Below are 27,463 nucleotides of genomic sequence, written 5' to 3' on the forward strand. Positions count from 1 at the left end.
AGTCATAAACGAGAGTTTCGTAATTTGTATAAATGATATAATACTAACAGTCATCAGACTGAGCGATCTAGACTAGAATGTAAGCTACAGTATCAATCAACTGTCATGGGCAAGGCAAGGCAATCTGACAGCAACCCCATCCTATCAATATCACTATTCTATTCTATTCTATAAGAGACCACATATTAGTTCAAACGTTGGTCTATCTACCGGCCCCTTTAGCCAACAACTTTGCATAATCTCATACAGATCATCCGGGCAACTGTCCAATTTTCAAGAGCCCGACCATTTCTGATGGCTGTGATGACCTCAGCATTTGTCAGTCCTTCGTATGGCTGTCTTGCCAACACAGTGACCTCCACATGAATACACCAAACAACCAGACATCATTTTCCTTTGCGAATTCATCTCTAAAAACGGCTTCTGGAGACATCCACCACAACGGGCAATACTGGCCAGACACAGCAGGCGTCTCGAGCACGTAGTCGTCCTCATACCCATCGACACAAAGACACGAGTCCAATATCTTTATCAATAGATGTCTGCTCAACAAACAATTCCTAGTGGCTCCGTCCTTGTGAATATGATTGCAATCAGACAAGTACTGGAAACCAGCGGCTGTCTGCGTAGAAGCAAACTTTGATCAGACATCGTGACAAGCGTATTTCTGTCAAGTACTTCTTCAAGTCACCTAAACAAAAAACAAGAAGTCAAGTAACCACTCACTACTCTGAAGGTCACCAAACAAAAAACCACTAGCAATTATCTTCTTTTAATTAAAGGTACACCTATGTCATTCCTTCAGTATATGTACAGTGTACCCTGATTCGCCTCTAAACTGAAGGGTTGATTGCAAGGACAGATATTTCGACAAAATTTGGGTGCCAGCTGGTGTCTGTGCTCTAATTCTATGATATTCGGTTCTTTGTAAACATTGACCTGTGCTTATCTTGGCTCAAGTTGCCATACACATCGTGCATGCCACATTGCAAGTTTTGCTTACAGTTGATACACAAAGCAGCATACTGCACGTCTCACTATTCTATAGTTTCCACATACTGAGTGCAACAGCACAGACTCAGTTAGTGTAAGACTCCACATTGTGCCACACTCGGCTTGATTACTGTGACAGAATTCAAATTCCTTGACAACAAAACGCTTCATCATAAGAATAAAGCATCTCCGTGTAAACTGCAACAATCAACCCATACAATCCAGCTGACTAAAGTCTTCACGCTTTTATGCGCTTAGGCCACGTCAACTTGATTCAGTGTTTCATAGACCAACTGTAGGCTGTTTTAGGGTCGATCAGTTGGCTTGTAAGAAAAGGAAAAGAACCGCCCAAGTACATTCCATGTAACAAACGAAGCTTTCCATTGAATGATTCACACTTGACTGACTACCTTGCATGACACTAAAACTTTCCCATTTTGTTTGATGGCGACACTCAGCCAAGCAAACATGGAAAAAGTCATGTACTAGAGAAATACGCATGCCTAACTTAAGCCTAGTGACTTAATTCAAGTTGTCCTTCCAGTATTGCTTTCTGCGATGTTGGGTTTCCCAGTCATGATGGTAACTTGTTGTAGTGAAATTGCTGTAAGAAGAAGTGATTCTAAAGACGGATACCTTGCATAATCTCGTTGGTCAAATCTTGTTTCAATGCAATTAATTATTACATCAACGGCCTCATTGTATATTTGCAAGTAGTAAGACTTGACATCACCGTGAAAAATGGTTCAGCAGCACCTTCCTCCAACCTCTGAGGGCGTTTTCTCTGGCGAGGTAATTCAAGTTCTGGAATATTGAGAGTTTCAGCCTTCTTGTTTACTTCAAACCAGAACAGATCATAGGCTTGTTCACTGCGCAGCATTTTCAACGTCCTTACAGTCATCTGTGCCAGTTGTTGACCTTCTGCTGCAGATATTTGATTATGTTGCAGTGTCTTGCTGAGGTTGTCAGTGTGTCTCAACAATTTCTCCCCAAGAACAGCTCTGTAAAAAACTGAAATGTCTTCATCTGTGCCTGCACACCATGTATTCTGGGCTTCATTGCGGTATCATGAAAATTTTCTAAGGATTCCTGCCACGTGCTAAGTAGAACCACATAATTATCAATTATCCTGGCAAGAGAATCAGCTCTTACAGTCCATCTTGTAGGACAAAGAACTGTTATCCCAGTCTTTGAGTAGCTTGGAAGATTCTCTTTCAATCTTTGGAATATTCCCTCCCGACGTGGAGAATACTTGATGAGTTTTGTTATCTCATGGGTAACTCCTAGTGAGTCCTTCAACAACTTCACCTGCTTTATCATGTCACTAGCAGCAAGGCTGAGAGAATGGCCATGACAATGGGTAAAGAGTGATCTAGGCTCTATTTTGCGTATTCGCTCAGCTATGCCACTTTTAATACCACTCATCGCACTTGCCCCATCATAGCATTGGCCTCGCAATTTCTTGAAAGTCAAGTTCATTCTTGTAAAAACATCACTGATTACTGCTGTAAGAGTCTCAGCATCAGTACATGGTACCTGATACATGCCTACAAACTCCTCATGAACTTCAAAGCATTCAGTAACCTTACGGATCACCAAAACCACCTGTTCTATGTTAGATGCATCTCTAGTTTCATCTGCCATTACGATCACGAACGAAGATTTACGAAACTCTGCAGCAAGTTTCCTCAGCAGGTTCAATCCCATTACTTTGAGAATTTCTTTCTGAACGGTGGGCTCATGTATGTGTTATCCTTCCTCTCCAACCATGCAGATAAATGCCGATCAGTTTCATCTTTCATCTTGAGTAACTGTGTCAGGTTGCCATCAGCGTCATCTCCGTGTCCTCTCAAAGCTAGGCCTTGCCTACTCAAATACTTGACCGATCGTAAAATGTGATAGAAAGCCTCTCTGTTTCTAGTCTTTGCTACAGCGTGTTGTTGTGATAGGTGCTCACCAATATCCTTAGTTGCAGCCGGAAGTGTCAGCATGACTTCAACAGCAGCCCAATGAGCAGCAGAGATTTCATGGTTCTTCAATGAAGTAGTGGCATTTATTCACTTTGCAAATCCTCGTGTTACCTAGAAGCAACAACTATATCTAGAAATCTCGTTCTGTTTTCAATACAATATTCATTTTTCAACTATCAGTAATTAAGTTCAGATTTAAATAATATAATCATTAATTAGAAAGAATTACAGTCAGACAAACCGTGCACTAAATAAATAATATATATACAGTACCACAGATTTTCTAGAATGCTTACAAAAGATCCGTCAGCAACAGCAGGAACACGACGACGCGTACAGTCTCCCAGCAAGCAGGTGTGACAGTACACCCCGTCTTCAGTCTCGTTATAGTGAAAAAACCGAAACCTAGCAAACCAGCTAGGTTGAAAACTACGGTTTGTCACTCCAAAGGATCTTTTTGGAAACCTGAACGTCGTTGGTTGATGAGGTTGCTCTGGTACAGCTACGTCCTTCACGGAAGAAGTGAGACCAGACATGGTTACACGCATGCGCACAGTAGGAATGGCCTCGCTGCCCCAATGTACAGTGTTGATTTATTAAAACAATACAGTATTGTCAAATTGTTGTAAAATTGTTGATTACATAGACTAAGGAGCAAACGATCATGTTTACTAACAAAGCAGATAAATCATCTACAAATATATTACTTATTTAATCGTCTATACCTAAACCGGAAGTAGTGCCAATCGTCGACTGGTGAAAGTCAATGTTTCAAAATCTGGTCGGGCTATAGCCCGACCTGCCCAATCCGCTCCTACGCCTATGTGAGTACTGTACTGTACACCTTGTACCGACCTGTTGTTACGGAAATAACTCTCAAATGTTCGCGCGTCAACTTGGTAACGCGCGTATGACTTGAACCTGCCCTAGAGGGAGCGCACGCTAGAAGTCCAGGGCGACGTTTACCGGGCACCATCTAGAATAGACGCTCAAGATTGGTCGAGTGTCATGTGTCCATGGTAATGTTGAATACACGTAAACATGTGTTATCTAGATATGTTGAGCAGCCTAGCTAGGAAACTCTGGCATCTAGCGTGTACAGAAAATGGCAATGTCACTTCCAAGGGGTTCTCTAGAAAGATCACTCTCCTGTACACACACACACACACACACACACAGACACACACACACAGACACACACACACACACACACACACACACACACACACACACACACACACTCACACACACGTACACATACACACACACGCACGCACGCACGAACGCATGCACGCACGAACGCACGCACGCGCACACACGCGAGCACGCACACGCACACGCGTATGCGCACGCGCGCGCACACACACACACACACACACACGCACGCGCAAGCACGCACGCACACACGCACGCACACACACGCGCACGTGCGTAGAGGTTTAGACGTTTGACGGTGATTTTCTTCGATAATTCATTAATTAAATTACAGTAATAAAGTTACAACAATTTACCTTCGTCTGTTGAGAGTAAATATTTTGGTAAAACTATTCTTTTGACGATATTTCCTTCGACAGTAACCCTAAACCACCAGTCGCAAGCATTGCTGCAATTCCACGTTGAGTACTTCAACATGATCTCAATAAGTCCACAGTCATATCTAATCGGCTTACAACCACGCAGCTGAGCTACCAGCAAACTGCAAATATATCATTGGTTTTGTATTTGCCAAGAGTATACACATATAGATAGTTGCAGAAATAGATTAACATATTGATGTCAAGCATTACAAAGATACGCAGAATGATAAACGACGTTACTGAACTTACTCTATTAAATTTTTAAAAGTAAGGTTGGGTTCAGTACTATTGTTGACGGAAAGTAAAGCTGCACAATATCTATGCAAAACGACTTTGCTCAGCAATATCAGCACACAATCACAATGGTACGTCACACAGCCTATTTTGACGGTAAATGGTATGCATATATACATACGTATTTACTACACAGACGTTTAGGCCAAGTACTCATACTGCTATAGTAGACTAGAGCGCGTGCAAAATAAAGCATCGATCCATTCACAAACTCGAAAGCGTAATCTGCTAATCAACACAAAATATTATACGATCTGATGAATCAGATACAGACAGTACCGACTTCGTCGAGCAGTCGTATTCAACTATTGTCTTCAGCAAACTTTAGAGTGTCTTTAATGACACCTCTGGCTCCCGTCAGACTGCGATTTGCTGTGTCCCTAGAGAACTGGTCGGCAGGAACAACGTAGTGTTTGTTTGGGTATCGAGTGTCCAAGTAGTGATCGTCACTGACCATATAAACAAACCCTTTAAGAGTGGAAGGACATCCTGGTAAATCTGCTGCTCCGAGAAAGAAGCGGAAATAGTGTTTATGTCGGTCTTCGTCCGGAATGCCGCGTTTCATATACAACAAACCTTTCAAAGCTTTCTCCACTGCTTCATGGCAAAGAAAGCACACAGTGGCGAATCGTTGATCATCGCTGTTATCCGTGCCAAACAATGCTTCTGCTACTTTAAAATCAGCCTCAGCTTGTCGCACGAACAGAAGGCCTAAACGTTGGTCACGAACTAAATGGAGATAGCTGTAACAAGGTGGTCTACGGTAAGTGTAAGAAGAAGCTCGGTAGCTTCTACCATAACTTCTGGCGAATGAGTCCCAATTCGAATAACAACCGCTGTACGAACTAACTCCGCCGTATTGAGGGTCTCCTCTCTCCAAACGGGCAATTTCGATTTTCATGAACTTGAACACTTCCGCGGCATCAGGATCATCTGTTTTATCAGGATGCCACTTTAGATACAATCGTCTGATTGCTTTTTTCCTGTCTTCAATAGAGAGTTTCCATATCTCATTCAGTTGTTTTTGAACTGCATCCTTCTTATTCTCCAGGGTAGCGGAAGAATCGATGTCGGAGTTTGCATCGACAGAGGAAGACGAATCGGCCAATACCAAGCTGCGTTCTAGTTGATGATGAAATTCATCTTTATCTGTAAAAGCGTACAACGACAGTACGCTGACTATCTTCGGTTCTTCTTCTCCTATATTAATTCCGTAACGTGTCATCAACTCTGATTCGGCCGCATGAGGGTCGTATTCTCGATGGATAACGATGGCGTAGATAAAACGGTCCTCTTCGACCTCGTACGCTACCCACTCGTCAATGTTGAATCTGTGAACGAGATCTGATTTGTGAAGATGTGCCAAATGACTAGGAAGAAGTTGCATGCCAGGGTAGTAAATCTCACTGTTATCGTCTAGAACAAGGTCACCATCATTCACGAATGGAATATTGTGACTCTTCAAAACTTCTGGTATCGAAGCCGAATGTTTGCAGTAAACAATCCTTATCAAAGGAAATTCCGAAGACAATTGAGTACCCAAGAACGTCTGCAGTTCTTCTGCTATAAAGCCATGAAGCCGCATGTCAGAATCCGCCGTTGTACTATTTGATTCAATATAAAGTGTTACTTCTGATGGCGTTTGTTCATGAAAACAAAACTTTTGTACGCCTTCCAATTTGATCAGATCTCTCCCATCTTGTGGTTTGAGACAAATCCGAATTTCAGGAAGACAGCGAACACGCAAACAGCTTTGCAACAGAGACAGGCGGGTTTCTAGCTCGACTGGTAGACGCGGACTCCTAGCTTGATGAATAAAAATGCTACGAATCCCTTGCAAAAAAATCGGAGAAGACAGTCGACGTTGATATATCGTAGCCAATCGTTCCCGCTCTCGTTCATCATCTTCAACAACGAGACAAAGGCAATCAGGATCTAAAACTTCCTCTGTCAAATGTGAAAACTTTTGCGGTCGTAGACGAGACGGCAAGAGATCTATCGTCTCTTCTTCAAGCGACGAAAGACCGCATTTCATCAAATCGATCAAAAACTTGTACTTACTAAAATGACCTAACTGATTTTCTAAATGAACCCGATCCAAATACACAAGGTCCTTTGCGACAACAAGTGTCTCGTCTCGACTGAGCAAGTATAGTGGTGTGAGGGAGGTCTCCATCTCATTAACTGACGAGGAAGTGTTCTGTGTAGGAAACTTCTCTACCAGTTGTTTCGTCCTAGCCCTCAATATTTGAAAGAGCAAAGCAACGGCATCAAGAGAAACATTCCAGTCTCCTGGAGATACGACTTTGTCGTCTCCGTATCGCGTTCTGATGGATTCTAAAATGCGAGCACAATGAAACGCTTTTGGTTTCTCGTCCACTCCAATGCGTCTCAGCAGCAAATGGTAAGACGCTAAATCTCGTGGAAGTTGGAAAAGATAAGGATAAAATTTGTGCTCGAGAGAAAACACAACTTGTTGAGGTTTAACAAACATCTGCTTATCGGGAATGAAAATAGATGGATAAGATGAGAGAAATTCGACAATTCGATATCCGTCTGAAGACAGATCGGATGATAGAGACTTCACATTCCGTAAATCAGCAAACGGTGGCAGTTCGTCCAACGGCTTGCTAGAAACAAGTTTTGTAAAATAACTGAAAAGTGTCGACAAAACAGTTAACAGCAGTTCGACGACGTCACCTGCAATTTCAAATGAAGGAGAAACGACAGTCTGCGCTTGCTCAACAAGAAGACTAAAGTGAGTCAGAACGTCATCAAGTTTCGGATGCACACTAATCCCGGCTGACGATATAAAATTCGACCGGACTCCTCGAACTGTTGCATTTTCCACATCAATTAAAGCTATAGATGTCCAGCAAAGCCTCTCGTTGTCTTCAGAGTACAACACCCCATTACTAAAGTTGGTTGCGTAATTGCTTGTTCTATTTCGTTTATAGAAAGGAGTAGCAAGATTTTCTAATTTCCGTCTAACCTGTTTTGACGGCAGAAAGCTGATTGTGGACATCCTTGCCATGAATTGTTTGTCGGACCAAGCATTTCTCATTTTCACAGTAAGATGATCTTCCATCAACTTTGACCTTTTCTTCCAGTCCTCGTAGTTGTCAGGTTCTCGTCCTGACAGTGTCCAGTTTAGCGTTTCTACCTCTAATCTCTTCGCCAATTCCAGAAATTTTGATGTCGGACACACCGTCTTCAAACCTAGACGTCTGAGAAAAGGCAGCCATTTGGGTTGTTGACGTTCCGCTAGAAGAGGCGCTGTAGGCATAGGAGGAATTTCATCTGAAGATAACATCTTAGAAAACAGTGGTACGGTTGGATCGTAAAACTCGTCAGTTGTGACAGGCTTACCATTTTTGTCAAAACAAGGGGTGACTGTCACTTTCTCTATCAACCTCTCACAATCTTCATATTGTGTCATTATGAATACAAGATGTGCGATACGATCGTCTTGAGACATGTTAGAAAAGCATGGTAGAATGTAATCCATGTACACTTCGATACCTGTCTTTTTACTCAATCCCAATTTTTTGTAGATTCTAGCATAAGCTTGCTGCTCCTTAAGAAATATGCACTTCGCTCTATTCATCCATACCTTAGATCCACAATCGGGCAGTTCCTTAGGTAAAGTGTAGGCACTTTGAAGCGGTAAAATTTCTGTAAAAATCCCTTCCACTGTCTCAAACAAAGGTAATGCCTTTAATTCATCTGTGTACAGTCGCCCTGACGCGTCCAAACTACTCAAATTGCTCTGAAAATACTCTAAAATAATTTTGGCCTCATCAAGGGAAGGTTTGGGCGCGTCCCGGTCCTTGTAAAGATACTGCAGAACTTTCAAGATTGACGAAGGATTGTCTATGCTAGCAAATCGGTTTAAGTAAGTTTGTGACGACGATGAACTCGTAGCAGATACAGTAGGGGAATATCTTAATTCGGAAAGAGAAAGAGCTTTTACGACAACCCCGTCTACTTCGACGGCTCCTAATCGCATTAAAACTTGACGCAAACGAGCAAACAATTCAGAAGATTTCGGCAGAAGAACGGTCTGTGACAGTGATGGGGGCACTAGCGTTTTCTTGCCCACTGTGATGATAGGAAAATTCGCTAACGTTTTTAAGGCTTCATCACAGTCCACCGTTCGTAGGTATGACCATAACCTGTCAATCCACTGTTTGGAGGGACCGACATCAGGATTCCAGTCGTCATAATATCGGCTAGCGTTCAGCCAATTACTTGGAAACACGCCTTGATCAGGTAAATAACGAGCCAAGTCACTTGCGCTCAGTTCCTTCAACACAGAATCTTTGGAATGTTGTAAAGTTCTCACAAGTTGACTGTGCACAAACAGGTGCAGCTCCTTGGGCAACAAGTCGCTGTATAAAGACACAAATGCAGTCGAAGATGTGGAAAACTCTCGCAGTTTCCCATCAGCCGTGATAAGAAGAGGAAGACCATTCAAGTAACTTGTATCCGATTCTGTTTCACTCTCACTATTTGTACCAGACTTGGTTCTATGTTCTACCAAATATCGCAAAATCAAATTTGCGGCTTCGCAGCTCCTCAAAACCGTGTTTTCAAAGCTTTCAAGTCGAAGCCGACAGCAAGAACTGGAAGCCTGATAATTCTTCAAAAACAAGTAAACAGCTTCACGGTTTATCATTTCAACTTTTGCCTTTTCGGTTGACTTTTCCTTCTCTTTTTCGTTTGCTTTCAAAATGTTGGTATACAGCATACGCGGTGACAGCACAATTGGAAATCCAAGACGCAATAAAACTACTTCAAGGGCATATATTTCATACTTACTAGGAAAAGAAGAAAAATACCCTGTCAAAATACCGGCTTCAGTTTCATTGCCAATTTCACGCCACTCGAGTGGCGCGGCTTCAAAATCATCGGTTTCTACCAAAATAGCTTTTATTTGCGACTGCTCCGTCTCATTCAGCCTCTTCATATATTGATGAACAGAAACAGCAGGCTGTCCCGTATAAGCCAATAAAGGACAATTGTGTTTGACGAAATAAACGTACAATTCTTTCACTAACATTGGCGGATATAATTCAGTATGAGAAAATGTATATTTGGGTAGCAAATCATAAAACCAGTACAACCTTTTACCGAAAGATTGTCTAGCGGTGTCATCATCTTCATTCACAGTCACATACTCCCGAGCTTTTACTAAGAATTTAGCATAGGCTGGCGCCAACACAAACTTGATAAGATCTTCGTTCCATTCTTGCTCGTTCGACTTAGCCGGACGCGACGATTTAGAATCACGCCACAATCCACGTCTTGTGGAATTCAAAGCAAAATGACCGTTTACCTGAACAGGAAGATTCCACTGCAACGGAAGAGGCAAAAAGCAGAACACATTCGCACGTTCAGTCTTAAGAGTCCGTCTTATGAGAGCAGCTATTCCTACGCGAGGCAGCAATGCCATGTCACATCCCTCTGCGCTAAATCCTGATTCGTCCAAATGCGGTACTCCGATAGAATGATGAACTAGCCATTGGCCTTCAATTTCGGTATCTCGTTTACGATCAAACTTCGACAATTCTTCGGATACTTGTATCTCGAGTTCATAAAATGCAGCACTGTATTCAATATCGCCTGTCCGTTTGCCTTTGCTCTCTGCAACTGCCTCTGACATTCTCCGACGTTCTTCTGTAGCTTCAGTAGAAAGATGGGCTTTCACTTCATATGAACTAGTGACTTTCGAAGTCTCAGAGATGAAAGTCAACTTGATACAACGAACATTGTTGAGAAACAGTAACATGCTCGGTGCGCTTTCCTTGAACGTGTTCATTAGCGTCTGTATGTGTTCATTGTCAAACACTTTTTCGCTTACATCAGATTCCTTTGCCATTTCTACCGTCCGTAACGGAAGCCTAAACAAAGTTCCACCTTCCAATGTTATTCCATCGATGGACTTGTAGCAATCCCAGATATCACAAAACTGATTCCAAAATTTTTCGTCCGTATCATACAACCTTCCCGGTCTCTCTTTAGTAGCTCCACGTACATAACGACATTGAGGATCCAACACACAAAGCGTCTTGTTGTCAGAAAGAAAAGATGGACAATCAGTCAAATGATAGACAGCATTGAAACCTATACCATATTGTCCAGTCAGTGATGGATCATCACTTTTACTACCTCTTCCAAGATTCTGAATTCCTTCGATGTCTTTATCAGTGAATGGTCGGTTGTTGTACACACAAATGGCAGGGCCTTGTAATGACTTCCACTCATCCGTAAATATCCGTTCCTTCTTGTACTGGCGTTGATCTAAGATAATATGTATTTCCGTCGCCTTGGCATCGTCAGCGTTTTGCACTAATTCTTTCAGAATCCCTTCGTCGGCTGGATACTCTTTTAATATGTTCTGAAGACGTTGCGTAAGAGGCTCGTGCTGACCAAATTCCCTGCCAGGTATATCACGAGCGTAGCTGTCAAGTACTTTGTCTCTCACCAGTTTCACTCCAAGATCATTTGCTATCTCTCGAGGCACACACCGATGTACATAAACATGTTTGTCTGTGAGCGAACGATCCATCCACGGTGCATCATTGTATGCCAACTTGGAGGCTTCCATCAAACGCTCATCTTCAGACAGAAGAGGAACCTCAAGGACACCTCGAAAAGTCTTCAACTCACTCGGTGGCAAACTATTGAACTCAGGAAGAATCAGTTGTTCAACATACTTAAGTAGCCAATGTGGTAGTTGCTCGCCTCCCATTTCTTCAAAAATTTGTTTCAATGCTCCAATAATAGTTTGAGATCCAAATACCCTTTCTACTCCAGTAGCTTCCAGCAAAGTCCTTATGTGCAAGAGTTCACTAGGAATGTTAGAGAGATAAGGCGGTGCACTTTTTCCCCAATCGAAAGCCAACTGGCTAGTCTTCATTGCATAACAGTTGAGTGTCCTCCCGCGGTCTTTGTCACGTCCCAATCCAGCACTTTGAACAACAACCCACGCCTTGTCCGTCAGACTAGCTACAACAATGTCTGGTTCACTGCCGTTGTATCTACGCTGCAGTTCTTTGTACAACGTGTCAATGATTTTCATTAAAGATTCCCTGTTGCTCCCAACTTGTTGTAAAGCGTTAATAACCAAGTCCAATTGTATAAGCAACATTGACAGAGGCGGAGAACGATTAAAACCTAGCAGGTCGATTACCGCAGGAGACCAGCGAACGTGATAGAAATAATCAACAATAAGTGCCAAAGATCCGATCATGTTTCTGTATTGTGAAGAGTAACCTTTGGCAGGAGAGACAACCTTCTCATCTGGATGCTGATCCCCGTACCATACCACTGGGTAATTATTTGGACGCCTCTCTACCAACAGAAATGGCGTATTTCTAAGCAATTCCCTGGACGTAGCTGAACAAGTATCCTTCTCACACAATCTATTCATGAGTTTAATTAGAGCTCCGATCCTCCGCTTCGCTCCTTCATAACTTCCTTTCGCCAATGCTTCCACCGTTGCACTCCTTTCTGTAACGTCATCCCAAGTAAAACATCCTGTAGATCTCATTCCCAATTTTCGTAGAGCAAGAACTAGCTCCTCTCGTTCACACAGAAACTCGACCGGAAACCTGCCTTCGTCTACTTCAAACAGTTCGGATTCTTCACACTTGAAATCAATCATATCTGATGCAGCACGTAGCACTTGGCCATCCGGACAACAAGGAAATATACTGAAGCTTCTCAAACACGAAATAAGATTTACCGTAGTGAGAACACGAGTCAACAGAGACTTCAATAAGGCGTCTCGAAGCTCAGATTTCACTTCTTGTACGTGAGGAGCAAACCATTGTGACACAAACTTCTCTTCGTTAACCGTTAGACCTTTCACTGTAGTGTCGTCAGCTTTGCTCAGACCATCCAATACATGATTGGGCAATTCAACAAAATATGGACAGAATTGCTTCATAATCTGTTGTGCTTGTGGCAGAACTTCCAACACAGAATGAGATAGAATCACACAGTCAGACAGTGGTATCCAATTATAACCATCATTGCTTATGCTACAAAAGATGGTGTCACTTCCCTGCACAACTTCCTTATAAAACTGAGCAACTAATGTGTACCAGACAGCATGACGACAGTTTCTTTGATTGGGCCACAGAGAATAATAATGCAATAAATTGCCATCAGTCTTTTCTCTGCACTCTAGTAGCTTAGACAAACGCTTCAGCATAGAGAGGTACGACTGAACCAGACAGTCGGTAATCAACTGCTCATTCCATTCTGCTTCAAAATCTATTTTTCCATCAGTTCCATGCCACCAGATACCACGACGGTTAGATAGTACAGCAAAATAACCATTCACGTGCAAAGGTAAACCCGTTCTCTCTGACAGAGGAAGGAAACAAAATGTTTCTCCATCAATAACGCAAGGTACACACTCATCACGCAATTCAACTGCAACGCTGGCAAATGGAACAAATCCACTTTCATGACCACCGTGTTTAATTGAAAATTGAAAAGCAGTGCCTTTGCTGCCCTCAGAGCACACCAACCACTTTGCAGTATGCACCTCATCTCTACCAAAGTCACGCCATTTGATCACGCACGTCGAGTCACAGCCGGCAGTTCTTTGGAAATTGCCTTGTTCCACTTGACTACATAAAGACGTCAAAAGTCCGTGATGAGACAAAGGACTTCCAGATACCTCTAGATCTATTCCTGCTTGGACGGAAAAAATCTGTCTCATGTCTGAGGGACTGACTGCATCTGACTTCAATTCAAACACTTCGATTGACTTGACATGTTGAAGGAAGATTAGCAGCTTTCCGCACACTTCTTGCAATGCTCGCAACGACGTTTTAACTCGATCTTCATCATAGGCTTCCTTCTTTATTTCATTCACAGCAGCTTGTTCATTAGTGCGAAAAGGAAAGCGAAATAGAGTTCCATTAAACTCAGCGCGTTCTACCAAGTTGCACCCAAAGACATCAGCATAAGGTTGAAATTGATCAGGAAATCGCTGGCCAATGGGACTTTGCACAAAGTCAATTTTGATACCAGGCTGAGACGGGTTTCTGATGTGATTTCCGAGATGACTCTCGTGAGGATCAAATATAACCACATATCGACGACTGACAAAACTAGGCACATCAGTTATATGATAGACAGATGTGAAACCCAATCCAAATCGTCCAATCTTTTCTAGTTTTGATTGTTTCGTAGCAGCAGCCAGCTTTGAGATATTGACGAAATCCTCGTCTGAGAACACAGAGTCATTGAAAGCCCATAAAGCAGGTCCCTGGCATTTGCTCATTCCTGGAGCAAGCAATGAACTTTTGAATTTATCATGTTGTCTCCAATCTACAAGAAACTTGACGCTCGTTGCTTCAGCGTCATCTGCATTTTGAAGCAATTCTTTGAATATTCCAGCGTCGTCTTTGTATTCTTTCAAAATATTCTTCAGTCTTAGAGTCAGTGACTCGTGGGGTCCCAACTGTTCGAAAGGTAGCTCCTCGGATGGGGCCAGACGATTGCTAAGAGATGGCACACCTAATTTGTAAGCAGTATCAGAAGATACCTGCTTGTGAATGAGGCGATAATCTGCAACTTCTAAGTCATCACTACGACGAAGCCACTCTGCGTCACAATACATCAATTCTGAGCAAGGACACAATTCTAGAACATTGTTTTCCCTGTCCACGGGAACAAGCAGGTTTTGTTGAAGAGTCCGAGAAAGGATTGATCCATCTCTAGTCAACCAGTTAAGAATTGCTATAGTCAGTTCTAAGTCACGTCCCATCTTCTTGGGCTCCACTTGGATAGTAGAACTATCATAAAACGCTTTCATTGAAGGTAAAACACACAAAATGTCTTCTTTTTCAAACTTTGATTTCATTCCACTTGTCTTGAGAAGTGGACTACAATCATTCAAATGAGGATAATGCCCAATCTCATAAAGCCATGGCTCAAGTGATCCGGGAAAGGCGCTGGAAACAGCCAATTGTTCAGGACGTATAAAACCTTGTGATCCATTCAACCACACCCAGTCGGCGGGTGCAGACTTGAGACCGTCTAAAATAACTGTTGCAAACGAGCTACTGAAAGCACATCCCAGTGTACTGAAGATTTCTTGAAGCATTCTATCAAACTCTTCTCGCCCACTTTCTTTAATTGATTTTGCTTTCCACAGCTTGTGAGCTACAATAAGTTGTTTCATTACTGCCTCATACATGGTACTCAAGGAAGCGCATGAAAGAAACTTGACTATACTTGGAGATATAACCGATGCATAATCAAGGATAGCCAACTGAGATCCAACTGTTAACTGAAGCCTTTCTGAGCTGAGGTCATCAGATGGCACAACAACAACACCAGGCAAGCAAGTTGGACTAGAACTAGCCCATGGCATACCAAAATGCATAATAGAAGAACTGTGTTCAATGACTGGCATCCACTCTACAGTAGCCAACGCCTGCGAACACATCACCCAACCATGTCTGTATGTTTGTGTCGATAAGAGTCGTTGAGCCCAAGTCTGTGTATGCAGTACTTCCAGTAGTGTTTTTCCCATCGACTTACTTTTCTTTGCAGCAATACGTTCAGCCAAAACATACAGTTCGTTTGCACTAATATCACTCAGTTTTCGAAGACCAACATATTGATGCAGTAATTCACCATATTTGCTGTTCATGGCAAAAGAGCCAACAGCAAAGACACACTGATCTCCATATAATTCTAAAACATGGCGCTCACTTGGGTTGAAAACTGCATTAGGAGCTTTCAGTTGACCATCACCAGTTCGAACAAAAGCAAGCGATGCCATAGTCTGACGAGCGTTACTGCTCATAGAGTAAATGTTGTCCAAACAAAACTTGATTAGATTCTCTTTGGCATCCATTGAATACCTCTGAAACTGATTAAAGACAAACTTGATCATAACTTCTTCGAGAGTAAGCTCAAAGTAGTTGATGTTCTTGGAAAAGTACTGTAGTATCAGCCTTGACGCCAAATTAGGGCTGGCAACCAGATTTGCAACAATGGGAAGAGTCTCCTCAAGGTTAACCGGAGCCACTTGACTGCAATGAGACAAAGATACAAGATTCTGTCCACCCCATACACGAAACACAGGAAGAGATTTTAGAACATCAATTTCAGGACGTGAAGGATGGCAAACTTGAAGAGCAGAAGAAACAACACTCATCAGTTCACGCTTCTGCGCAAGAGCCAACGATTGGTACTTGGAAGAAGAAACGCCTGCTCGAGAGATGCATGTAAGTATTTGCACTGGCTTGCAGATGTAGTTATATACATGACTGCAAGACACAAGATAGCTAGACGGTTGGTACAAAACTGTACAACCCAAACTTTCCAATCCTTTTGCCAAATCCTTGCTAATCCGTACGTCGACACCAGGTACTTCAGCAAAAAGCGCAGGAAGAGGTGCAAGCTTCATGAGATTCTTCACCCCACTTGTTGAAGTAACTGGAATAATATACCCGTACATGTGCTCAAACTTACTTAGTGGAATGTTGAATGTGTTTCGATTGATCCAACCCCACAGTTCTTCTAGCCAGCCATCAGTTAATCTTCCATTTACTGTATGAGGTCTTGGAATCACAGCTCCACACCCATGCCTCCACACGGATGACAACACTTCTGATATGAGAGGTGGAACGTCACTAAGTTGGATGTTCTTCAGTTGTGTATGACTTGTGGTAGCAACCTCTTTCAAGGTGGTACAAACACCCCTATCGATATCCTGATCCAAGAACTTTCCATCTTGACCAGGAAACAATGACCTCGGACATGATGACGATTCAAGATATACTGCTGAATACCCTCGATATGAGAATGATGTAAATGTTCTATCAGCTAATGGTAGTAGATGTAAGCCAACCAAACTGTCAAACCTACGATCACTCAATACATACTTCAACAATTGGATTTTATTGCATGGTTGCATATTCTGATAACGATTGCTTTTTTTCAGTTCAACTCTGACCACCTCAGGACATATTCGCTTGCAACTCACTCCATGGTAACTCTCTATTCTAGCTAAGCAAGATGCAATATTGGTAGCAGGAAACGTAACTTTGTGACCGATTCTCTTCATTTCTTCAATTGCAACTGATTCAGCTAGACTCAGTGTGTTTCCGGCATTGTTGCAGACTAACACATCTCCAACACGTTCCCAAGAGATCCCTGATGTACTCTCACCATGCAATACTTTCAGCTTTGAAAGAGAGCTTAGAAGAGATGGCACAACATACAGTGACCAATGATACTGGACATGCTCGATGTCAGGCCACATGGCATAAATATCTGTCACAGAAACAACTTTGCGATCGAGTTCAATGGCATGTTGAATCAGAGAGGTGTAAGCCAGTGCTATCAACTGCTCAACTAGCAGACGATTCCATTCTGCCTTCTCATCTTTTGTTCTGTCTTCTGCTGGCCATTTGAGGCTTCTGCGATTATCAGCCACACTGAATGAACCATGAACATGCACAGGCAGACCACTATTACTATCTGCATCATCACTGGGAGGCAATGGAAGAAAACAGAAGATTCTTCCCAAGTTTTCTCCATGTTTGGTTTTGCCACCAATTGGAACAGCAAGTCCCACCCAGGGAATTTGTGCCAATTTGGCTGCCATCGAATGCACTTCAGGATTTGTTGTGCTGATGTAATTTTCAACTAACCACTGTTGAGTGATAGTAACTTGTCGCAATGTGCACGTAATACTTGCCTGATAACATCTGGACAAAACAAATCCTGATTTCACTCTTCCATCAGCTCTAGTTGCTGCTGATATACTGCTCAAAATACTTTCCCTTTCCCTATGAACGACTGCTCTTGCTGGTTCTGACAAACACACTCTAAAAACTTCGAAAGCAGCCGGTTTGCCAGGCAGCCACTCATAGATGGATATCATTTCCACTGTCTTGAGAAACAGCAAGACAAGATGCGCATCAGCTTGAAATGACTCAAACAGATCATGAATCCTTTGTGAAGAAACGACATTGGATGACAGGGCTGGTGACGGTTCTTGACGTAAAGGGAATCTGAATAAGGTACCATTGTACTCAGATTGTGACAAATCACAACCAAGAACTTTATATGGACCAAACTGTTCAGCATATTTGGGATTTCTGGCATCACTGAATGAAAATTTTCTCCCAGTTTTACCTTGAAAATGCTTCTGATGAGGATCAAAGAATCCAACAGTGTTACCACTAACAACACTAGGAAGGTCTACAAAACAAAGATATTATTACTGAAATTTGTCAGCCACACTGTTACTACAAGCAAGTCAACACACTAAAATTCCAGGTACTTATACTTCACCCTCTCAGAATGTACAATATATTAGTGACAAATTACACACTTGCCATCCTGAAATAATTAATCTTATCATTCTTAGTCTCGCGTAGCCAGACCCTAACCCCGCCCTCAACATTCTGGCAGAGACTATATCATTCTATGCTTGATGACAAACATCCAATGAATAACAAAAAAGCAGTTGCAAAAACCTCGTTTGCAAAATATCAGTCACAAACTTCATCACACCGAGTTTTGTTATTAGGAGTAGCATTAGGGTGGTGTTTCCACTAGCTGCACCTTAAACTAGTTTAGCTTAAACATGTTTATAAACTAAACCAGTTCAAGAAAGCGACTGTTTCCACTAGAAACTTGCACATCCAGGACGTGCAAGACAAACCGTCTTGGATCACTGTAGTATTCAGTGAGCAAGGCTCGTTTCAAAGTACTGGGCTGCTCTGTCGCCGAATCAGAGCAACTGTTTGTTGTCAGCATCTACTACTAAGAATTTGCACAAGTGACCAAGGACACCGTCTTCTCTCTGTGTGTAGCTGCTGATTCTCTCCTTTAGTTAATAACCGTTACATCTTTCAAGGCAATCCTATACCAGCAAAATAGTCAATATCATCAAAACGATGTTGTCAGAATCCATCTAAGCAAGCGTGCTACTGTCACACGATAGTTAAACGTAAAACACTTGGCTAAACCTACTACAAACTAGTAAGAAATCGGTTTGGGTTTAGAATATACCATATTTCTTCAAATAGTGGCCGCCCTCGTTCAGAAGCCGCAGCTGAAGAGATTTGTTAAAAATAGAGGTTGCTCTCGAATTGAGGCCGCACTAGTCTGCAAAGTTACTCACCACGCCCTATCACTTCCTTTGATGCTCTGCTTCAATTTCATCCTATTACATGCACACCTCTATCAATTATAACATAATAGTCGTGGCATTTACAGCTAAACTACCGTAGTTGACGCCTTACAAAGTGTCCAATTATGTCAACAGAAAGAAATGTGACGTCCAGGTACCAACATGTAGAGACTTAATTAAAAACAAAGGCCGCCCTCAAATACAAGCCGCCCTCGTTTAGAGGCCTCAGTTCCGTAACCTTGCTAAAAATAGAGGCCGTGGCCACAATTCGAAGAAATACGGTAACTGGTTTAGTGCAGAAGGAAAGGGGCAATCCTTAAACCAGTTTAAGCACTAGTGGAAAAGTGCCTAGGTGTTACCTTCCCATGATATGACAAGCAATGAAGAGACTGTAAGCAGCACAACAAGCTTCTGACACCACTGAACCCAACTGAATTGAATCAAAGAGCGTACTAATAGAAGCTGATCTGTACAAGAATCTCCATAAGATAGTGTCAACTGTACATACTGATACAGCAGATAAGTACTGACAATGAGGTACTGTAAATCAACAAATTTCGTAAGCATCCAACTTTTGTAAATTTCATAAGCGATCTCAGGTTTACTAAAGTTAAATGCTTACTATAACAGTGGGTTTTCCAATGTACTCATAATTATCACGTGTCACCAGTGCCAGTCAGACAAACACTGACGAGATAGGACACATTCATATGAGATTAGCAGATATTTATGCGTGCCAGCGTGGTGCTGTGGTTTTGATTTTCTGTTGATTTCCTGTTGATGTTCTACACAGAAGTGCAGAAAAGCGGCTATGTCTAACAAACCCACATTGCCAATTAGCTTCTCAACACTGTCCATGCACTGTAAATGTACACTAAAGGTCCCACAACTTCGGATTTAGTGACATGTTTATGAGCCCCCAAGAGGTGATGTCGTATCCAATGTCTACTGTGCACGAGGGAAAGCAAGTGAGCCCGCCGTGAGCTGGGTGTAGTATAGTGTAGCCACAATTTTGTACTTCATTATGATCAACGCTTACGAAAATTTGCTGTTTACAAATGGCAAATTTGTTCACTTACACAAGTTTTACACTTACAAAATTCTGTTGATTTACAGCAATTAGGTTTGCTTATAAAACTTCTCTTTGACACAAAATTTAGTTCCTGCCAAAATACCAGTACTAAAAAATTTTTCCTAGTTTTACATTTTACAGTTTCATAACTAAATTTTCATAGTTTTTTATGTTCACACACTCCACTTATAGTACATATACCCATACACATGCTCTAATTTACAATTGGTTAAAGAGACATTTTGGAGATTTGCATTAACGCAACATTTCAGAGACGCGTGCTAATGTACATTTGCAGCAAAAAAGGAATGGCTGCATGCGCTGATGGAAGTGACAAGAACTGCAACGCAAAGTTACAGTTGAGTCCAGTTTTACGACAGGGCCCCTTCGGTGTGCGGTGAAACAGCTGTTCATACGTGGTCTGTCGCACATGAACACAACTAAAAGGATAAAGAGGCAAGCGGTATTTGGCGTCCGGATCTGTTTCAGCGTCCACCGCGCTTCACCGACTGCTGTCGATGTCACGTGATGCAAACGCGTCAAATGTCTTAATTTGATTGTTGGCAACCAACAATCAAAGGTGTATGCTGGGCACAATTTACTAGCCCATATGGCCGAAATGTTCCTTTAAGCTACCATTACAGTGTTGCACCGATAAGGGTATTCGGCCAATATACCAATAACCGATATCCAAGCAAAAAGAGCCGATAACAATAACCGATATCTGATATAATTATATTTTATAGATAATCATTGATGTTCATATCTTACATGCCTTGCAGTGCATGAATTTGTGTCCCCACTGTTGTGCTATATTAATATCCTAGTGAGTGACAGATCCAAGCAATTCTTACCATATACATGTATACATGTAGATATCCGTTAATATATCTGTTAATATACGGGATATCTGTTAATATGTCTGTGTTTTAGGGTGCGTTCAAATACCAGTTCCAGTTCTAGAACTGGAACTGCCAGAACTGTCAGAACTGTTGGAACTCCTGCTAGCATACGAACACTTAGAACTGTCAGCAAGTTGAGCATGCGCAAAGGCTCATACCTCCAGTAAGCGCAATAAGTAGAGTGGCGTTTCTACTCCACTAACTTGTTGTAGTCTGTTCAAACATCAGCAGGGCTTTCGCTTTCAGTTTTTTGGAGCTGCTCGCCAAGAAGGTCACTGTAATCAGTTCCAAATGTCGTTCCTTCTGCTGTTTGCCAAGCCGATGGTCGCCACAGTGTATTCATTAGAACCAACAAGAAGGTCCACAACGACCTCAGCAGCTGTTCCCACCATTTCACTTCAGCAGCCTCCGGAAATTCCATTTAGGGCGTGACAGTTCCAACAATTCCAGCTCGCTAGGCAGAACTGCTAGAACTGTACTGACAGTTCTAGAACTGTCAGAACTACCAATTGAACGCTATAGAACTTTGCTCCCTCCCCCCAATTCCAGTTCTAGAACTAGTATTCGAACGCACCCCTAAATTAGACTCCACACATTTCGTTGTATCAAAAAGTTTAGTTTTCTCAACATGATTTATCTCCATCCTAACCTGTTAGATGATAGATTGAATTGAATCCAATTCCAAACTTGCCAACTTTCATGGGATCATCTTTCTTCACACTGCGGTATGGTTTCTGGATGCCATCCCAGTCCTCGCGTTGAAACACAGCGTTGTTCTGAGCGTATAGAGCAGGACCTTGATATTTCCTCAGTGATTTCTTCACCAGACGTTCTGTACCGTAGACGTTCTCCCTTGCATCAAGCAAAAATTTCACTTCAGTGGCTCCAGCATCGTCTGCATTCTGTATCAACTCCTGAAATCAGACAGAACAAAGTTAATCTGTACGCAGAACGATTTGAACGAGAAGAACAAACCTTCAAAATCTGTCCTCCTTCGGGATAGCGTTCCAATATATCTTTCAGCAGATGGACCAGCGGCGGCACCTCCTGACCAAAATTTTCTCCTGCATCCTCATCTACTCAAGGAAACCAAACTCAAACATGTCAAATATATTTGCACATGCGCAGTAGACTCTACGGCTGACTGCGGTGGGCGCGGTCAATTATTTGGCCGACCTGTTCGTGGCGAACATGACAGACGCTATTCGAAACGTCTGCGATGCGAGGTATCTTATTACGAGTTATACTCTAGCCACAGGATTGGAATAGTTTGCCTAAGTCTTGACATGCACTTGACCTATGTTGTCATCATGTAAACTAATCTAATTAATTAATTAATACGAGTCGCGTATAAATGTGAACGTGGTTTCAAAACATTCTCTTAGCTTGGTACCAAATTACTAGCAATTATGGTACAAACAAAACCGAAAACGATCGCCACGATTATAATTCCGGATAAGATGCTGCTTTGCGCAGCCAGCCCCTCCCCTTTCTTGACTTCCGTTTAGAAGATGGTGCATGCAGTACAGTACACCGTACTTTCCTTCTCCGATTGTAATTACGTAGATCAAAGAGAAGATCTTCTCTCTTTATATGCTCATGCGTAGATACAAAACGTAGTTCATCTGGGGTTCCGAGCAAACAGCATGCGTTCGCATGATTTCCAAATACAGTTACAATATTTATTTGTAGGTAATTACGTATTAATTTCTACTTGACTCTACAACTGCTATATTTATATAAGTTTGTCTCGAGACACGCTTGTCTATAGTAATGCGATTTACTAATGAAACTACTGTAGTTAATTAAGAAAACCATCTAGGCAATGTCATACATGTACAGCTCTGTCTACCTTTTGGAGAATGCGGCAATTTGAAGGTAAGTATAGCTACCACAGTGGCATACGTGTATATACTAGAGGTAGACACTGCACAAGAATGACGCTTTGAGTCTTTCCATGGCAGATGCTGACTCGTGCATGAGGCTCTAATTGCATTCCACTAGCCTTGTTTCTGCACTAATAAAGCGCTTTATCTCTAGGAATGTGATGCAAGAATTTCTTGCTTACGATCACGCAGATGACTTCCCTTGATAAATGTCCTTGTTTGAACAAACCTTTTTCTAGACACACACGCGACATGCTAGCAAAATACACGTGCTAGCAATATTTTTCCGCACCCCACACCAGTAGGTCGTGTGTGCTAAATTGAAAACGTTTCACTCTACGCAGAACCAACTTGCGCAACATTCTCCGTAAACTGCATAATCGCAAGATGTTCACACTTTCTAGACGTTTTTATATAAACGGCCTTTGTTCTTCACTGTTGAGTATCAGGACACGCAGACCTGCAGAAATCTAAAATCTTTACATCCTTGTTTCCAGTAAACGTGCAGCATCTATTGTTTTAGCTAACAGCCGTAAAAAAAGTAGCATGCAGCTACACTATCTAGACATCCTACATCCAACGTTACCCACCTGAACCTGAGTCAGACATTCTGCCTCTCCGCCGCTGTATGTAGTACGTACTCCCGTCTGGATGACAGTAAACTCAGCTGCCAACCGGGTCTTCTTGAAACAATTGAACACACTAGAATACAAGAAAAGCACAACTGTAGACACCTGAATCGAAGGCACCAACACGTGGCACGACGTGTAAGTACAGTTATGAACAACGCATGTGCTAATATTTGTTGTCTACTGATAGTTATCGATATCTGAGGTCAACGGTCATGCGGGGTACGCCCTGAGACGGAAAACGGGCATTCTCTCAGTTAGACGCGGCGCCTAACCACAAGATTTTCCACAAATCAACTAGCCGATTGCTGCAGGTCTTGCGAATTGCCAGCAAACAAACAAACAAAAACTGTACTAAAAGTGCTACTCACTCAAGCAAGACGCACATGACAAGACACACGTGCACGTACTAATTACAAAGTTGCTCCGACACATGCCGGAAGACAATTGCACTTTCGTCACTCTAGTCATAAACGAGACTTTCATAATTTGTATAAATGATATAATACTAACAGTCATCAGACTGAGCGATATATCCTAAAAATGTAAGCTACAGTATCAATCAACTGTCATGGGCAAGGCAAGGCAATCTGACAGCAACGCCAACCTATCAATATCACTATTCTATTCTATTCTATAAGAGACCACATATTAGTTCAAACGTTGGTCTATCTACCGGCTCCTTGAGCCAACAACTTTGCATAATCTCATACAGATCATCCGGGCAACTGTCCAATTCTTCAAGAGCCCGACTATTCCCGATGGCTGTGATCACCTCAGCATTTGTCAGTCCTTCGTATGGCTGTCTTGCCAACACAGTGACCTCCCACATGAATACATCAAACGACCAGACATCATTTTCCTTTGTGAATTCATCTCTAAAAATGGCTTCTGGAGACATCCACTGCAATGGGCGATACTGGCCAGACACAGCAGGCGTCTCGAGCACATAGTCGTCCTCGTATCCATCGACACAAAGACACAAGTCTGATATTTTTATCAATAGATGTCTGCTCACCAAACAATTCCTAGTGGCTACGTCCTTATGAATACGATTGCGATCAGACAAGTACTGAAAACCAGCGGTTGCCTGCCGTAGAAGCGAACTTTGATCAGACATCATGAGATGCCCCTCTGACAAACGTATTTCTGTCAAGTACTTCTTCAAGTCACCCTGGAACAAAGAACAATGATAATATCAAGTAACCACACTCACTACTCTGAAGGTCACCAAACAAAAAACCAACTAGCAATTATTTTCTTTTTGAGGCACACCTATGTCATTCCTTCAGTATACGTACAGTGTACACTGATTCGCCTCAAACTGAGGGGTGATTGCAAGGGCACAATTTTCAACAAAATTTGGGTGCCAACTGGTGTCTGCGCTCTAATTCTACGATATTCGGTTCTTTCTAAACATTGACCTGTGCTTATCTTGGCTCAAGTTACCATACACACCATGCATGCCACATTGCAAGTTTTGCTTACAGTTGATACACAAAGCAGCATACTGCACGTCTCATTATTCTTAGTTTCCACTGTAAGTGCAACAGCACAGACTTGGTTAGTGTAACACTCCACATTGTGCCACACTCGGCTTGGTTCTGTGACAAAATTCAAATTCCTCGACAACGAAACACGCTTCATCACAAGAATAAAGAATCTCCGTGTAAACTGCGACAATCAACCCGTACAAGCCAGCTGACTTCAGTCTTCACGTTTTCATGCGCTTACGCCACGTCAACTTGATTCAGTGTTTCATAGACCAACTGTACAGTAGGCTGTTTTAGAATTGGTCAGTTGGCTTGTAAAAAAAAAGGAAAAAAACCGCCCAAGTACATTCTATGTGACAAACAAAGCTTTCCATTGACTGATTCACACTTGACTACCTTGCACGACACTAAAACTTTCCCACCCTGTTTGATGGCGACACTTCGCCAAGCAAACACAGAAGAAATTGTGTACTAGAAAACTATGCATGCCTAAATTAATTAAGCCAAGTGACTTAATAATGTAATTCTATTTTTTGTCAGCAACAAGATTCTAGGTCCATCAGGCCCGTGAAACCACAAATCATGTTGACGTGGCCTTATCTCCTCCATAATGTTACAAATACGTTTGCCTAGGACTACACATAGTGCTACATTCAAGTTTCTCGACAATGAAACATGCCCTCTGCGCACGCACATCGGATACGTTCACCTCAGACATCACACCACACACGCTCATCCTGATAGAATCCAAGTTTCTCAACAACAAAGCTCACTCTCATAATTAAGAATACTCAAACGAATTTAGGTGCTACAGTGCAAGCAGTACATGAGATCCATTCAGGGCGTAAATAGTAGGGGAGGGGTATTGTATTGTGTTGTATGCACAAGTCAGTGGTCAGTCTATGATTTTTTCTCACTTGATGCTCATCAAACCGCATTCAATCAACTTTGCAGATGTGAATTGGATGCGCATTGACCCAATTCATACTACGAAAATGAGGTGTGTGTGTGTGTGTGTGTGTGTGTGTGTGTGTGTGTGTGTGTGTGTGTGTGTGTGTGTGTGTGTGTGTGTAACGTGCATTAGAACTCATCATGGCTGTCAGTCTCTTCATGAAGAGACTTCTCTATCTTTGGTTACACTACGTCCATCTATGCAATAAGCACATGAAACGGAGATATACTGCTGCCTATACCAACATGAAAAGCTGCGTGGGTATAGGCAGTGCCACTTGCAGCAGCCAATGCGTGTTGAATCCACTTCAAACCACCTCGGTATATGGCATAACAATGCCAATTCGAATTAGGTGTGAAAACGCCAATGGGCATTATGTGCATTCAATGGGCTTCGGAGTCTAGTGTGAAAAGGCCTTTTACCACGTAGTGTGGCTTGACTACACAGCACTAATAATCCTACAAAGTACTCGTCTACGTCACTCACCTGATCTAAATTCTCTGTCACCGTCAAATACGGCTGATGCCTGGAAGTACAAACGTCGACAAGCCTCGCCACGCTCGCAAGCTGCAGACTCTTTATTGCCATCACATCACATCGGCCATAAATTTCTCTCGACTGAACCCCTTCTCATGGAACTCCTTCACTAACACACTAACGGCCACAGAATCGGCGCCGAAAGTCTTCTGTCTCTTCAACTCGGCCTTGCACACCGTCCAATACCGACCGGAACCGACCAAGCTGTTACTCCTCCTTTCCAACTGACTCCCCTATTTCGAATTCATTGAGCGGCACGTCGTCCAGTGTAGCCACCGGTTTCGTGTCCTCTTTGCGTTGGCATCTTCGATAACACCACACGCCGAGAGCCACCATCAGTACTATAGACAAGACCCCACACACTGCAACAACGACCACAATCGGTACCAAGTCGGGACCACCACCGCCGACTTCGTTTGCTACACAGCAAACATGAGATACAACCTTTGTGTACATAACACTCTCTACATATTAGAACAGCTCACTCACATTCGTTATCGACTCTGTTGACAGTCACATTAACCGACCTCGTGGTGTCTCCGCCCGCGTTTGCTGCGACACACCCGTATGTATTGGTATCAAACGTCTTGGCATTTTTTATCAACAGGTGCCATTACCATAGTCAACAAAGCTACGAGCAGCAGACTGAGGGAGACCGGGCCACCCAGTCGCACGCCAAGTCCACGTAACGACATCCTCTGCTGATGTCACTTCGCACGTGTGTGTGTGTGTGTGTGTGTGTGTGTGTGTGTGTGTGCGTGCGTGCGTGCGTGCGTGTGTGTGTGTGTGTGTGTGTGTGTGTGCGTGCGTGTGTGTGCGTCTGTGTGTGTGCATGTGAGTGCGTGTGCGTGTGTGTGTGTGTGTGTGTGTGTGTGCGTGTGTGTGTGTGTGTGTGTGTGTGTGTGTGTGTGTGTGCATGTGAGTGCGTGTGCGTGTGTGTGTGTGTGTGTGTGTGTGTGTGTGCGCGCGCGCGCTT

At 42.6% G+C, this 27,463-nt stretch overlaps 2 protein-coding genes across 2 annotated transcripts; both read right to left on the minus strand.

The window, feature by feature from the left end:
* Window positions 1-4,740: 4,740 nt before the first annotated feature.
* Window positions 4,741-23,599, minus strand: LOC134179654 (sacsin-like). Its single transcript, XM_062646590.1, has 4 exons — window positions 23,467-23,599; window positions 21,966-22,066; window positions 21,640-21,904; window positions 4,741-18,079 (listed from the first exon to the last, which is right to left on the minus strand). Exons 1-4 carry the CDS (start codon window positions 23,483-23,485, stop codon window positions 5,136-5,138), a joined length of 13,329 nt encoding a protein of 4,442 aa, XP_062502574.1. The 5' UTR covers window positions 23,486-23,599; the 3' UTR covers window positions 4,741-5,135.
* A 372-nt stretch (window positions 23,600-23,971) lies between these two features.
* LOC134180119 (insulin-like growth factor 1 receptor) lies at window positions 23,972-27,061 on the minus strand. Its single transcript, XM_062647205.1, has 3 exons — window positions 26,977-27,061; window positions 26,437-26,906; window positions 23,972-24,679 (listed from the first exon to the last, which is right to left on the minus strand). The coding sequence occupies exons 2-3, from the start codon at window positions 26,536-26,538 to the stop codon at window positions 24,140-24,142; spliced, it is 642 nt and encodes a 213-aa protein (XP_062503189.1). The 5' UTR covers window positions 26,539-26,906; window positions 26,977-27,061; the 3' UTR covers window positions 23,972-24,139.
* Window positions 27,062-27,463: the final 402 nt, after the last annotated feature.

This window comes from Corticium candelabrum, chromosome 5 (assembly GCF_963422355.1).
Source record: "Corticium candelabrum chromosome 5, ooCorCand1.1, whole genome shotgun sequence".
NCBI lineage: Eukaryota > Metazoa > Porifera > Homoscleromorpha > Homosclerophorida > Plakinidae > Corticium > Corticium candelabrum.

What these genes read in the sequence shown, in the direction of transcription:
- LOC134179654 (XM_062646590.1), bottom strand. An exon ending in AAGGAGGACAGATTTTGAAG is followed by an intron (nt 21,905 to 21,965) that starts GTTTGTTCTTCT and finishes GTCTGATTTCAG; the next exon opens with GAGTTGATACAGAATGCAGA. An exon ending in TTCAATCTATCATCTAACAG is followed by an intron (nt 18,080 to 21,639) that starts GTTAGGATGGAG and finishes TTTGTTTTGTAG; the next exon opens with ACCTTCCTAGTGTTGTTAGT.
- LOC134180119 (XM_062647205.1), bottom strand. Translation starts at nt 26,538, where the DNA reads ATGGCAATAAAGAGTCTGCAGCTTGCGAGCGTGGCGAGGCTTGTCGAC. An exon ending in TGACAGAGAATTTAGATCAG is followed by an intron (nt 24,680 to 26,436) that starts GTGAGTGACGTA and finishes TCTTTGTTCCAG; the next exon opens with GGTGACTTGAAGAAGTACTT.